Source organism: Chiloscyllium punctatum, chromosome 11 (assembly GCF_047496795.1).
Source record: "Chiloscyllium punctatum isolate Juve2018m chromosome 11, sChiPun1.3, whole genome shotgun sequence".
Classification (NCBI taxonomy): domain Eukaryota; kingdom Metazoa; phylum Chordata; class Chondrichthyes; order Orectolobiformes; family Hemiscylliidae; genus Chiloscyllium; species Chiloscyllium punctatum.
In genome coordinates, this window is record NC_092749.1 from 1774771 (window position 1) to 1787279 (window position 12509).

General features: G+C 42.0%; 1 protein-coding gene across 3 annotated transcripts in view; it reads left to right on the forward strand.

The window, feature by feature from the left end:
• The first annotated feature begins 2680 nt into the window (after nucleotides 1-2680).
• LOC140482671 (protein EFR3 homolog B-like) overlaps nucleotides 2681-12509 on the forward strand; it is a 207068-nt gene continuing 197239 nt past the window's right edge. The window contains exon 1 of one of the 3 annotated variants that reach the window (XM_072580177.1): nucleotides 2681-3054. In XM_072580177.1, the coding sequence (XP_072436278.1) occupies nucleotides 3015-3054 (40 nt within the window). In that variant the 5' untranslated portion in view covers nucleotides 2681-3014. Of the gene's footprint in view, nucleotides 3055-3470; nucleotides 3737-12509 lie in introns of those variants that run through there. The other 2 variants (XM_072580178.1, XM_072580179.1) reach the window with 2 other exon arrangements.

The following is a 12509-nucleotide window of genomic DNA, read 5'->3' on the forward strand; positions in this document are numbered from 1 at the left end:
CTGTCTAACCTGCTGTGATTTTCCAGCACCACTCTAGTCTTGACTACATTTTGAGTAAGGAAACCCTCCTGAACACACCTGACAAAAACAGCTCCATCCAAACCATCTGCACTCAGGAGATTCCAGTCAATATTGGGAAAATTGAAGTCACCTTTAAACAACAACCCTGGTACGTCTGTATTTTTCCAAAATCTGCCGGCCCATGAGATCTTCAATCTTCCTACTGTAATTAGGGGGTCTGTAGAAAGCCCCCAATGAGGTGGCTGCTCCTTTACTGTTCCCAACTTCCACCCATACTGACTCAGTAGACAAACCTTCCTCAACATCCTTCGTTTCTTTAGCTGTGATGCACTCTCTAATTAGCAGTGCTACACCCCCTCCTCTTTTTTCACCCTCCCTGTTCTTTTGAAATGTTTTAAGCCCTGGAACATCTAGCAACCATTCCTGCCCCCGTGAAACCCATGTCTCCATTACGGCGACAACATCATAGTCCCAATTACTGATCCATGCTCTAAGTTCATCACGCTGATTTCTGACACTCTGTGTGTTAAAGCAGATACACTTTAACCAATCCCTTTGTTTCATCACATGAAAATGTTTCCTGATAGATTCACTACATCCTGTCACTGCCCCACCTACAATTACCCCCCTCTCAGATGTGTAGCTCTAGTTTGCACCCCCCCCCCCCCCCCGCCAAACTAGTTTAACCTCTACTGAACCACACAAGCAAATCTCCCATAGGAAGATTAAAGTCTCCCATGATTCCTGCTGTACCGTTATGAGAACCTCCATTATTTTTTCCTTAATATTCCATTGTGGTTACTGTTAGGAAGTCTGTATATTTTTTCCATGAGTGACTTTTTGTCTTTATTATTTCTCATCTCTACCCAGATACTTTATTCCTTGGTTCCTGAACTTTAGTCATCCATTTTTATTGTGCGAATACCATCAATAATATCCCACACCTAACAATATTTAGGTCCCAATCTATCAATCTGTCATGCTGTAGTCATATTGGATGTAATTATTTGTCTTTGCACTGTCAGCTAATTTGTTTTATTCTGACTGCATTCAGAAACGTATCCTTTAATTTTGTCCTTCTATTGTTTTTGTAACCTCTAGCCTTATCCGATAATATGTACTTCTCTTTGATAAGTGCACATGATTTCTAGCCAATCCTCTAGCTGCTCACCTCCTTGCCTACATCCCACCATTTCTTCTTGATGAAAACAGCAGATTTCTTCCAATCATTGCAAGGGAAAGTGTATGTCCCTTCTGTTCCTGCCTGATTTCAGCTGGGAGTCATAGAGTCATAGAGCTGTATAGCGTGGAAACAAACTCTTTGGTTAAACTCGTCCATGCCTACCATATATCCTAAATAGATCTAGTTGAATTTGCCAGTGTGTGGCCCATATCCCTCTAAATGTTATATGAATAGGAAGTTCCTCTGGTAGCCCATTCCATACTTGTACCATCCTCTGCATGAAAACGTTGCCCCTTAGGTCCCCTTTAAATCTTTCCCCTCTCACCTTAAACAAGTTCCCTCTAGTTTTGGACTCCCCCAACCCATGGAAAAGGCCATGGTAATTCACGCTGTCCATGCTCTTCGTGATTTTACAAACCACTATAAGGTCACCCTTCAATCTCTGACAATCCAGGGAAAATAGCCCCAGCCTATTCAGCTTCTCCCTATAGCTCAAACCCTCTAATCCTAACAACATTCTTGTAAATATTTTCCAAACCCTTTCAAGTTTCACAACATCCTTTTTATAGCAGAGAGACCAGAATTGTATTTCAAAACTGTATTTCAAAAGGGGCTGAACCAATGTCCTGTAAGGTTGCAACATGACCTCCCAGCTTATATACTCAATGCACTGACCAATAAAGGCAAGCATACCAAATGCCTTCTTCGCTATCCTGTCTATCTGGGATTCCACTTTCAAGGCACTATGAACCTGCACTTCCACGTCTGTTTGTTCAGCAATACTCCCGAGCACCTTTCCATTAAGTGTGTAAATCCTGCCCTGACTTGCCTTTCCAAACTGCAGCACCTCACATTTATCTAATTGGGATGTTGCCCTTGCTTTATATGCACATTCCATTGTGAAATCTCCCATTTTCATCTGTATATTCTCTTTTTGCAAGCATGCATTAGGCCTGCTGCATATCTGTGAGGAGTAAAACATACAAGTTAAAAATCATTCCTTCAATTCATTTGTAATCACAGATTCTGGCCTGCTAACCTAGGGATTTCATGTATAGAACTTTATCTTTTTGCAGTATAGAAGCTGACTTCAAATTAATGTTTATTCAGTGAGTTTCTTAGATCAATAGCTCCCCCTGTAGAACCATAGATTAGGTATGGTTCTGATCATACATTATTTATAAATAAGGTTTTGGCAAGAAGTGAGAAATTGGAAGGACTGAATTGGTTAATCATTGCTTTATTTTGCTGTTTTTCCTTTAAAGTTATTGATTGATAATTTACACTTAAATGGTGCAGCAGTGGAGACTGTTTTATTGTGTATATGTTGAGTTGCTTTTTACATTTTACATTTAATTGAATCAGTACTGTCTATACTTCACAATCTCTGATGTAAAATTAAATGGTTAAAAACTAATTGTTGTTGTTCCAGATTGGAGTTTGTGTCACTGAAAGATTGTGATGCATCTTACGTTTCCATAGAGCACTGAAAGCTATTATTTGTGCATCTATGAGAGTGAAAGGATTGGAAATTGGTCTAAGTGTGTCACTGGTATCATAACGCCCTTGAAGGGAGAAAGAAGAAGGCGGAGGGAGAAGGCTGGAAATATAAAGCTCTGCTCCCTGCTCTGTTGAATCCAGAAATCTCCTTCTGACAGACAGTACAATAGCAGCATTGCAGACATCGAGAAAGATCAGCGCTGTGGTTTCTTGCCTTTCATCCTTTTTAAAAGTGCTTTCTTCTTTGTCAAGTGAAACTCAACCCTCAGATTTATTGGAATGCCAATGAGCATACATAGTTGTATTTCTCATGGACTGCTGTGGAATCGCTGACCACCATGTTGGAAATGGTAAGTATTTAAACATAACAAGTATTTTGAAATCTCTGTCCTGCTGACAGCTGCCTCTTAACTTCCTCATTCGCTCATAGTCTCTCATACATTAGAGAGTATGATCGTGACAGTGGAGGGGACTGTCGTTTACTGTAAATAACAGCATTAGACAGTCTCTATCATCCACAGTGCAAGGCAATCAGACCAGATTTTGGATAAATGGTGGAAGATATTTTATGGATAAAACAGGCGACAATGTCACTGCTACGGATTTGATTAATGGCATTCTTCTCTGTTAATTCCCTTTGTGAAATATGTTTTAACTGCACTGAGAATTCACCACCTACCCCCCCCCCCCCCCCCCCCAAATCTAATAAGCTGTGTCTCTGCCAAGAAAAAGCTGCTGATGTAATGCATGCAGAGCCGAAGCATTGTATCAAGGACTGAGAGTCTTAATACACTCGTCCCCAGAGAGGAAGAAAGGAATACCACTGGATCAATGATTCCTCCTTCATTCATCCCTTGTTGACTGTAGTGAATGAAATGTCTCTGTATGTCTGTCATTGAGAATTCATCAAGACCATTGCTAGCGTCATACAGGAGTTAGGATAAACTGTATCTATCATTTCTTGGAAAGATTAAATTCTTTCAGATGCCTGGAAATGAGGGAGAGATGGTATAATCTGTTCTAAGATGTACGGTAAGGTTTGAACTATTAATCTTTTGAGAATGCAGACCTGATGTTAATAAAACAAAACTGAAAAATAAGCCAGTATATTTAAAAAGCCTTTTGATAATCATATTGTTTGTTGAATGAAATATTATTCTTGTTTTGTAGAGCTCCAATCTATTAAGTTTTATGATGAATGCTGTATTTGAAGTATTTTTACAATCTGTTTGTATGGTAGCTGCAATGGCTCATGTCTGCTGAATTACATCATATGTATACAGTTGGCAGCACAGTGTTAGTGCTCTAAGTCAGAGCTGCAGTAACAGATTCCTCACAAACCCAGCATTGAGATGAACCAGGTCTAGTTGATTTGAGCCAGCATGGGCTTGAGGGCTATCATGGTTTACTCAGGTGTCCTCTGTGAGGGCTACTGGTCCTGAACACTATCCAGAGAATCATGAAAAGTGTGTAGGTGAGGGCTATATTTAGGCTAATCTGTGATACAGTGCACACTCGACAAGCCCGCTTCATCTCTAGGTTGAGGTCTGAAGAATGGTCAATTGAGTGAGGTGTTGGCTCAAGGATAATTAATTTTTATGAAATCTGGCATTGTTTCATTTATGAATTTGATTGTAAATTCCAACGTTTAATGTCTTATTATTGTAGCCAACTGGTGGCAGAGTCAATGTTAATGGGCTGAATTGTTTTGGCTCTGTCAGTTTTGTTGAGTTTCAGGGAGACTTTCGACAAGTCTCCCTTTCACCCTACCTTACCAAACCCACTGCCTTAACTCCCTATCCCACTGCTAAGTGCCCTCACGGCCAATTCTAGCCTCATTCTACACTCACAGTACCTAGATCAACCTGCCACTGTCACCGTAGCAGCAGTTGCACCAACCACAAAGTGCACTGCAGAAGTTCATCAATGCTCCTTAAACAGCACCTTTCAAACCCACCACCATTTCCATCTGGAACGACAAAGGCAGTAAATAGATGGGAACCATTCCTGCAAATTCCCCTCCAAGCCACTCACCCAACTTGGAAGTATTTTATCATTTCTTCACCGTCGCTGGTTCAAAATCCTGGAACTCCCTCCGTAATGGTATTGTGGGTGCACTACAGAACATGGACTGCAGCAGTTCAAGAAGGCAGCTCACCACCACCTTCTCAATGGGCTACTAATGATAGACAATAAATGCTGGCCTAGCCAGTGAGACCCACATGTCATGATGAATTTAAAAAAAAGACAAACATAAAAAAAGCTATCCCTGGCAATGGTGCCTTCTTCTAAATAAAATTGTGCATCTGTACCAGAACTGTTAGTTCTGTGCAGTTCCTGACATTTATCCCAGATATGATAGAGAAAGGATAGTTGGTACCTTGCTTTATGAACAAAAGGACCGGGTGGTAACCTTTTCCACTAGGACATGCAAAAGAGGCCATGACACCAGACCTTGATCAATACAGTCTCAGCCAGCTGATGAATTGCAAATATTGGAAGAAAGTCAATGGCCATCTTCCCTCTGATACCTCACTCAGTCTCTGCTACTATACCCACCTTCACCAAGACTCATACTCTATCCCTGTTGTCTGCAACACCTTCCCTCATTCATTCTCACCCACCACAACAACTTACACCCCCAACCCTGCATGCTGTCAGCACTGCCTACTCACTTACTTAGCATACCTTACCATCTGCACCAAACATAGCAGCTGAGCCAACAATTTTCATCTCTGTTAATAACTCCCTTTCTCACATTTCAGGAGTAAAGCAGCCCCAATAAGGCAGACTGAGTCAAGCGAGGGCCACACAGCATTTGGATCCTTATCCCTTATGAAGAGAGAATCCTGATTCTGACAGATCTGAGCAGCTGATTGATCATGTCCAAGCCAGGATTGATATCAGAGGCTGACTTCAATTTACTGTGCAGAGAGCCCTTGACCAGAGAGTGTCTCCTTTGGCATGATTGAGGACTGGCTTTGTGTCTGGTGGAAGACAATACAGTGATGCTGTGAATCTGGTATCTGTGGCAGAGGGCAAGGCAAGACAGGGATACTGTGAGAATCCAGGCAAGCTTAAAGAGAGTGAGAATTAAAATAGTGAGCAAAGTGCCCAAAGGTTTAACTTGGACCAGTCCATGAGCTAGATGCATGTCCCTGAGTGCAAAATGTCCTTGCTGCAGCATTATAATAACATTAAAGTACAAAAGTGCCCTGCCAGTGGATCAGAGATGTGCCATGAGGGCTCTTAGACACTGGCGTATGTTAGATAACAATGTTTGTGAAGAGTAAAGGCCATTTTAGCAAGTTAGGCCATTTAGTTGGGGAGAAGTTTCATCTTTGCGCAGGAAGTGGTGAGCATGTGAAACTATCTGTCCCAGAATGTGTTTGAGGCCAAAATTAGCAGGTTTTGAGAAGTTTTTTAACTCAGGTTGTGCTTCTGGTTGACGGACATCCAGGTCGTCCTAGGACAAGCCAAACAGAGCCACGCAAGAGAATTCCTAGAAGCATGGCATTCCAACCGGAACTCTAAACAACAAACACATTGACTTGGACCCCGTTTACCACCCCCTGAGAAAAAAACAGGAAATGACATTACCAAAGGAAATAATGTCACCACAGGAAATGACATCACCAACCCAAGGAAACCCAGGAAAACCAAAACATATTAATCGAAAGCAGGAAACACTAGCAGTGCTTTGTCACGAGGCTCACTGAAGATGTTACCTCATTATAGTGACGATCCGTCTGAAAATGAACTTCCCAGCTCAGCGAGCAAACCTATCCTGAAACCAAAATGTTGAATCTTTTAAAGAAAGAGTTAGATATAGTTCTTGGGCTAATGAGATCAAAGTATCAGCAGGGGTTTGGGAACAGGGTACCAAGTTGAATGATCATTCATGATCATATCCAATGGCAGAGCTGGTTCAAAGAACCGAATGACTTATTCCTCCCAATTTGTTTGCTTAAATGTTTCTATGGCATGGTTGTGTGTTGACCAACATGAAGGCTCTTGGCAGACAGCAGTGAGCTGGTCACCAGGTATTTGTTTTGAGCTTCATGTCAAGAATTCTCAGCAGACAAGCAGGAGGCTAGAAGAGCACAGCAAGCCAAGCAGCATCAGGAAGTGGAGAAGTCGATGTTTTGGGTATAACCCAGATGATCGGTTATATCTGAAATGTTGACTTCTCCACCTCATGATGCTGCCTGGCTTGCTGTGTTTCTCCAGCTTCCTGCTTGTCTGCTTTGGATTCCAGCATCAGCAGTTTTTTTTGTCTCTAAGAATTCTCAGGATCTAGATTTCTCCATGGCAAATAGTGAAATAGAAAGCTGCATATTAATGAGCTGAAACTGCAGATATTAAGGTCATCAACAAGCAATAATTGCCCCATTAAAGGTAACTTGCCACAGCATAATAAGAATCTTAACTTGATACCTGGAAAAGATGCAGCGAGTTGTTCCCAGCATTGAAATGAGCCTCGCTGGACTTCCTGCACGATTCTGTTGCATTTCTCGTCTACTCCATGCTATTCGGGACTCTATAATGATCCTGTCTTCATTCTAACATAGATGACTCATTTATTGAGTTCTGAAGCAGGGTCACTGGACTTGAACTTTAACTCTGCTTTCTCTCCACAGATACTGCCAGACCTACTGTGTTTCTCCAGAAATGTCTATTTTTGTTTCAACATCTGCAGTTCTTTGCTTTATTTTTGTGTATAACTCATTTGTTATTTGTTGTTGAGGTTAAATAGAGCTGGGCAGTTTAGGAATTCTACTGGGAGTTCCATTTGTCCTGTTTTGTCTTCTAATGTCTTGTGCTGCTGTGCATAACTTCTGTTCATTCTTCCGCACTCACTACATCCTAAGCATGTTTAGAGAAACTAGTTTGCGCAGAAGATTTGCTGTCATGGTCCTACGGCACCTGCCACTCCACCCCATATCAACTCAGTAATTTGAACAAAGCAAGTTAAACACCAAACATTGGTTCAGCCAAAACAAATCAACCAGCAACTAATCTATAAAGATTTGAGTGATCCCATTATACCTTTTTTCAGAAAACCACCCCGAGTCTGGGAAATGTATGGAGGAGGGATTACATATTAAATGCTGAAGTCGTGAGCAGTTAAAGACACATTTAAAAGACATTGTTCAGTATATTTGACTCTCAGATTGATAGATTTTGAATAACTTTTATTGTCACCTGCACTCAATGAGTGCAGTGAAAAGTTTGTAATGTTGCCCTTGGGTGTCATCTTAGGTATAGAACACTTAGAGTCAGATACTCTAAGTGTTGTTACAGGGTAAAAAATAGAGAATTTGGTAATTAACAGCAATGAAAAAATAATGAAACTACAACATTGTTTCCACAATGTTGGAATTCTGTCATTCCGTGATGAATCTGAAGCTAATATGGAGGGTAAGGGTAGTATTAATTTGAAAGAAAAGATGTCTAATGATACAAAACTTATTTGTAGGCCAGAAGATTACAAAAAACTTTAAAAATAAGGAAAGGATGACAAAAACAAGAGGGAAAACTAACAAGCATTATCAGACACCTTCAGAAAAACTTGATGAGCTCAATAAATTAAGGACAAAGCAGCTTGATAGGTATCCTAGACAAAAAACGTGTTGCTGGAAAAGCGCAGCAGGTCAGGCAGCATCCAAGGAGCAGGAGAATCGACATTTCGGGCCTAAGCCCTTTTTCAGACTTATGCCCGAAACGTCGATTCTCCTGCTCCTTGGATGCTGCCTGACCTGCTGCGCTTTTCCAGCAACACATTTTTCGGCTCTGATCTCCAACATCAGCAGTCCTCACTTTCTCCTAGTTGGTATCCTAGCTACCTTATTCACTGTTCACACTTTCACCATCAGCGCTCAGTAGCAGCAGTGTGTATCAGTTACAAGATGCATTGTAGTAATTCACCAAGGCTCCTCCAACCACACTTCCTAAAACAGTGACCTCAACCACCTAGAAGGGCCAGGGCTACAAATGAATGAGAACACCACCAAGTTCCCCTCCAAGCCACTTACCATCTAGACTTGAAATGTATGACTGTTCATTCACTGCCTTTTTATAAAAATCCTGAAAGTCTCTGGGGGCACCAGCATCTCTCCCCCGGACTATAGGAGTTCAAGAGAACAGCTTAACTCCATTTTCTCAATTCGGGAATAAATGTTGCCCAAACCAGTGTAGCCCCATTCCTTGAATAAGTAACAAAAAGTAAAAGCTTTTACAAATATATGAAAAGAAAGTGAGTAGTTGAGTAGGCCTTGTCTCCGAGAGGGTAGAATGTGGTAATTAAAAATGGGCAAAAAGGAAATGGCAGAGTGGGGCGGCACGGTGGCACAGTGGTTAGCACTGCTGCCTCACAGCACCAGGGAGCCAGGTTTGATTCCAGCCTCGGGTGACTGTCTGGGTGCTCCGGTTTCCTCCCACAATCCAAAGATGTGCAGGTCAGGTGAATTGGCCATGCTAAATTGCCCGTAGTGTTAGGTGCATTAGTCAGAGGGAAATGGGTCTGGGTGGGTTACTCTTCGGAGGGTCGGTGTGGACTTGTTGGGCCGAAGGCCTGTTTCCACACTGTAGGGAATCTAATCAGCCTGAATAAGTACTTTGTACTTGTAGAAGTCATTGAAAACATCCCAAAAAGTTGGAGCAAAGCAAGAAGTAAAAGGGAGGAGAAAACAATATGCAGAAAACAAATGGACTTAAAGTTGTCTCCTGGACTTGATAGCAAGCATCCTGGGGTCTGATAGCATCATATAACTTGAAGAAAGGCCCTTGAGTACAACCAGTCCATACTGACCATCATCCCAAACTAAACTAGTCCCACCTGCCTGCACCTGGCCCATATCCCCCAAAGATTTCCTATTCAAGTACTTAGCCAAATGTTTTTAAAATGCTGTAAGTGTACCTGCATCCATTACTTCCTCTGTTCATTCCATCCATGAACCACTGTCTGTGGAAAAAGGTTGCCCTCATGTCTTTTTTAAATCTTTCTCCTCTCACTTTAAAAACATCCCTCACTCCAGGGAAAAGACTCTTGCTATTCACCTTATCTATGTCCCTCAGTTAAGATAAGCAACTGATAACTCTCAGTACTGAGGCCCCCCAGGGATGTGTTCTTAACACCCTACCATACTCACTGTACACCTAAGACTGTGTAGCCAAATTCTGAACAACTGCCATCTACAAATTTGCTAACAAAACCACCGTGGTAGGACAGATATCAAATAACGATGAGTCAGAATACAAGGAGGAGATAGAGGGCTTGGTGTTGTAGTGCAGTAATAACAACGTCTCTTGCAATGTCTGCAAAACAAAAGAACTGATCATTGACTTCAGGAAGAAGGGACGAGGTTGCACCCCATCTACATCAATGGAGCTGAGGTGAAGAGAGTCAAGAGCATCACGTTCCTAGGAGTGATGATAACTGACAACCTGTCCTGGCCACAAGACAACACAACAATGCCTTTTCTCCCTCAAGTAGCTTAAGATATTTGGCGTGTCTATAAGGACCCCCACCAACTTTTACAGGTGCACAATAGTAAGCATGTTAGCTGGGTGCATAATGGCCTGGTACAGCAACTGCCCAGACGATCTTGCATATCAACACCCAATCCATGGACTCCATTTACACCTCTCGTTCTGTGGAAAGGCTGACAACATCTTCAAAGACCCCTCCCACCTGGTAATACTCTCCTACAACCGCATCTGTTTAAGCAGAAGATACAGAAGCTTGAACACACCCCAAAAGGTTCAAGAATAACTTATTCCCTGCTGTCATGAGACTACTGAATGGATAGTCTAAATTCAGATAATGCTGATCTTGCTTTGCATACATCTTGTTGTAACCTGTATGCACCACTCTGTCTAAGCACCCTTTGATCCGTATGTTCTTGTTTGCTATGATCTGCCTGTACTGCTCACAAAACAAAGCTTTTCACTGTCCTTAGGTACATGTGACTACAATAAATCAAATCAGATCATGATTTTTATAAACCTGTATAAGGTCCCCCCTCAACCTCCTACACTCCAGTGAATAAAGTCCCACCTAACCAGCCAATTTTTATAATTCAAATCCTCCATTCCTGACAACATACTTGCCAATCTTTTCTGAACCCTGTCCAGCTGAATAATGTCTTTCCTATAACAGGGTGGCCAGAACTAGATACAGCACTCCAGAAGAGGCCTCAAGTCCTGTACAACCTTAACATGATATCCCAACTCTTAAAGAAATTGCTGCAGTGATGGTGGATACATGACAAAATTCCCCATATTCTGGAAAGGGCCCAACAGATTTGAAAATATATTGAAGAATAAACCAAAAGCAGGAAGCAGTGGATCAGTTAGTCTAACATCAGTCTTTGGGAAAATGCTTGAATCCATTCTAAAAGCTACAGACAAATATTATGAAAATCATAATACAATCAAACCATGTCAATACGGTTTTCTAAAAGTAAAACCATATCTGACAAATTTGTCAGAGTTCTTTGACAATCGAACAGGTAGGGTGAATGAAAAGGAACTAGTAGTTGTGGCGTATTTGAATTTCCAAAAGACATTTGCTTAGATCCCACAGAAAAGATTACTGAACAATGCAAGAGCTCATATTGGTGAGAGTGATAAAGTATCATGCCAAAGGATTATCCAAGTAATAGAAAACAGCGTTGTGATAAATTGATCATTTTCAGCATGGTAAACTAACAAGTGAAGTGCTACCAGAGATAGTACTGTGACCTGAACAACTGACAAATTATGCTACTAACTTGGATGCAGGAGCAGACTATACTGTAGTTAAATTTGTTAATGATGCATTGATAGATAGGAAAGCAAGTGGGGGTGATGGTTGTGTTGCAGGGATGGTGATACAAAGAGTCTGAAAAGGCATTTAAGTGTAAAGAACATAGAACAATACAGCACAGAACAGGCCCTTCGGCCCACGATGTTGTGCCGAACTTCTAACCGAGATTAAGCACCCATCCATGTACCTATCCAAATGCCGCTTAAAGGTCGCCAATGATTCTGACTCTACCACTCCCACGGGCAGCGCATTCCATGTCCCCACCACTCTCTGGGTAAAGAACCCACCCCTGACATCTCCCCTATACCTTCCACCCTTCACCTTAAATTTATGTCCCCTTGTAACACTCTGTTGTACCCGGGGAAAAAGTTTCTGACTGTCTACTCTATCTATTCCTCTGATCATCTTATAAACCTCTATCAAGTCACCCCTCATCCTTCGCCGTTCCAACGAGAAAAGGCCGAGAACTCTCAACCTATCCTCGTACGACCTACTCTCCATTCCAGGCAACATCCTGGGAAATCTTCTCTGCACCCTCTCCAAAGCTTCCACATCTTTCCTAAAGTGAGGCGACCAGAACTGCACACAGTACTCCAACTGTGGCCTAACCAAAGTCCTGTACAGCTGCAACATCACTTCACGACTCTTGAATTCAATCCCTCTGCTAATGAACGATAATACTCCATAGGCCTTCTTACAAACTCTATCCACCTGAGTGGCAACCTTCAAAGATCTATGAACATAGACCCCAAGATCCCTCTGTTCCTCCACCTGACTAAGAACCCTACCATTAACCCTGTATTCCGCATTCTTATTTGTTCTTCCAAAATGGACAACCTCACACTTGGCAGGGTTGAACTCCATCTGCCACTCCTCAGCCCAGCTCTGCATCATATCTAAGTCCCTCTGCAGCCGACAACAGCCCTCCTCACTGTCCACAACTCCACCTATCTTCGTATCATCTGCAAATTTACTGACCCACCCTTCGACTCCCTC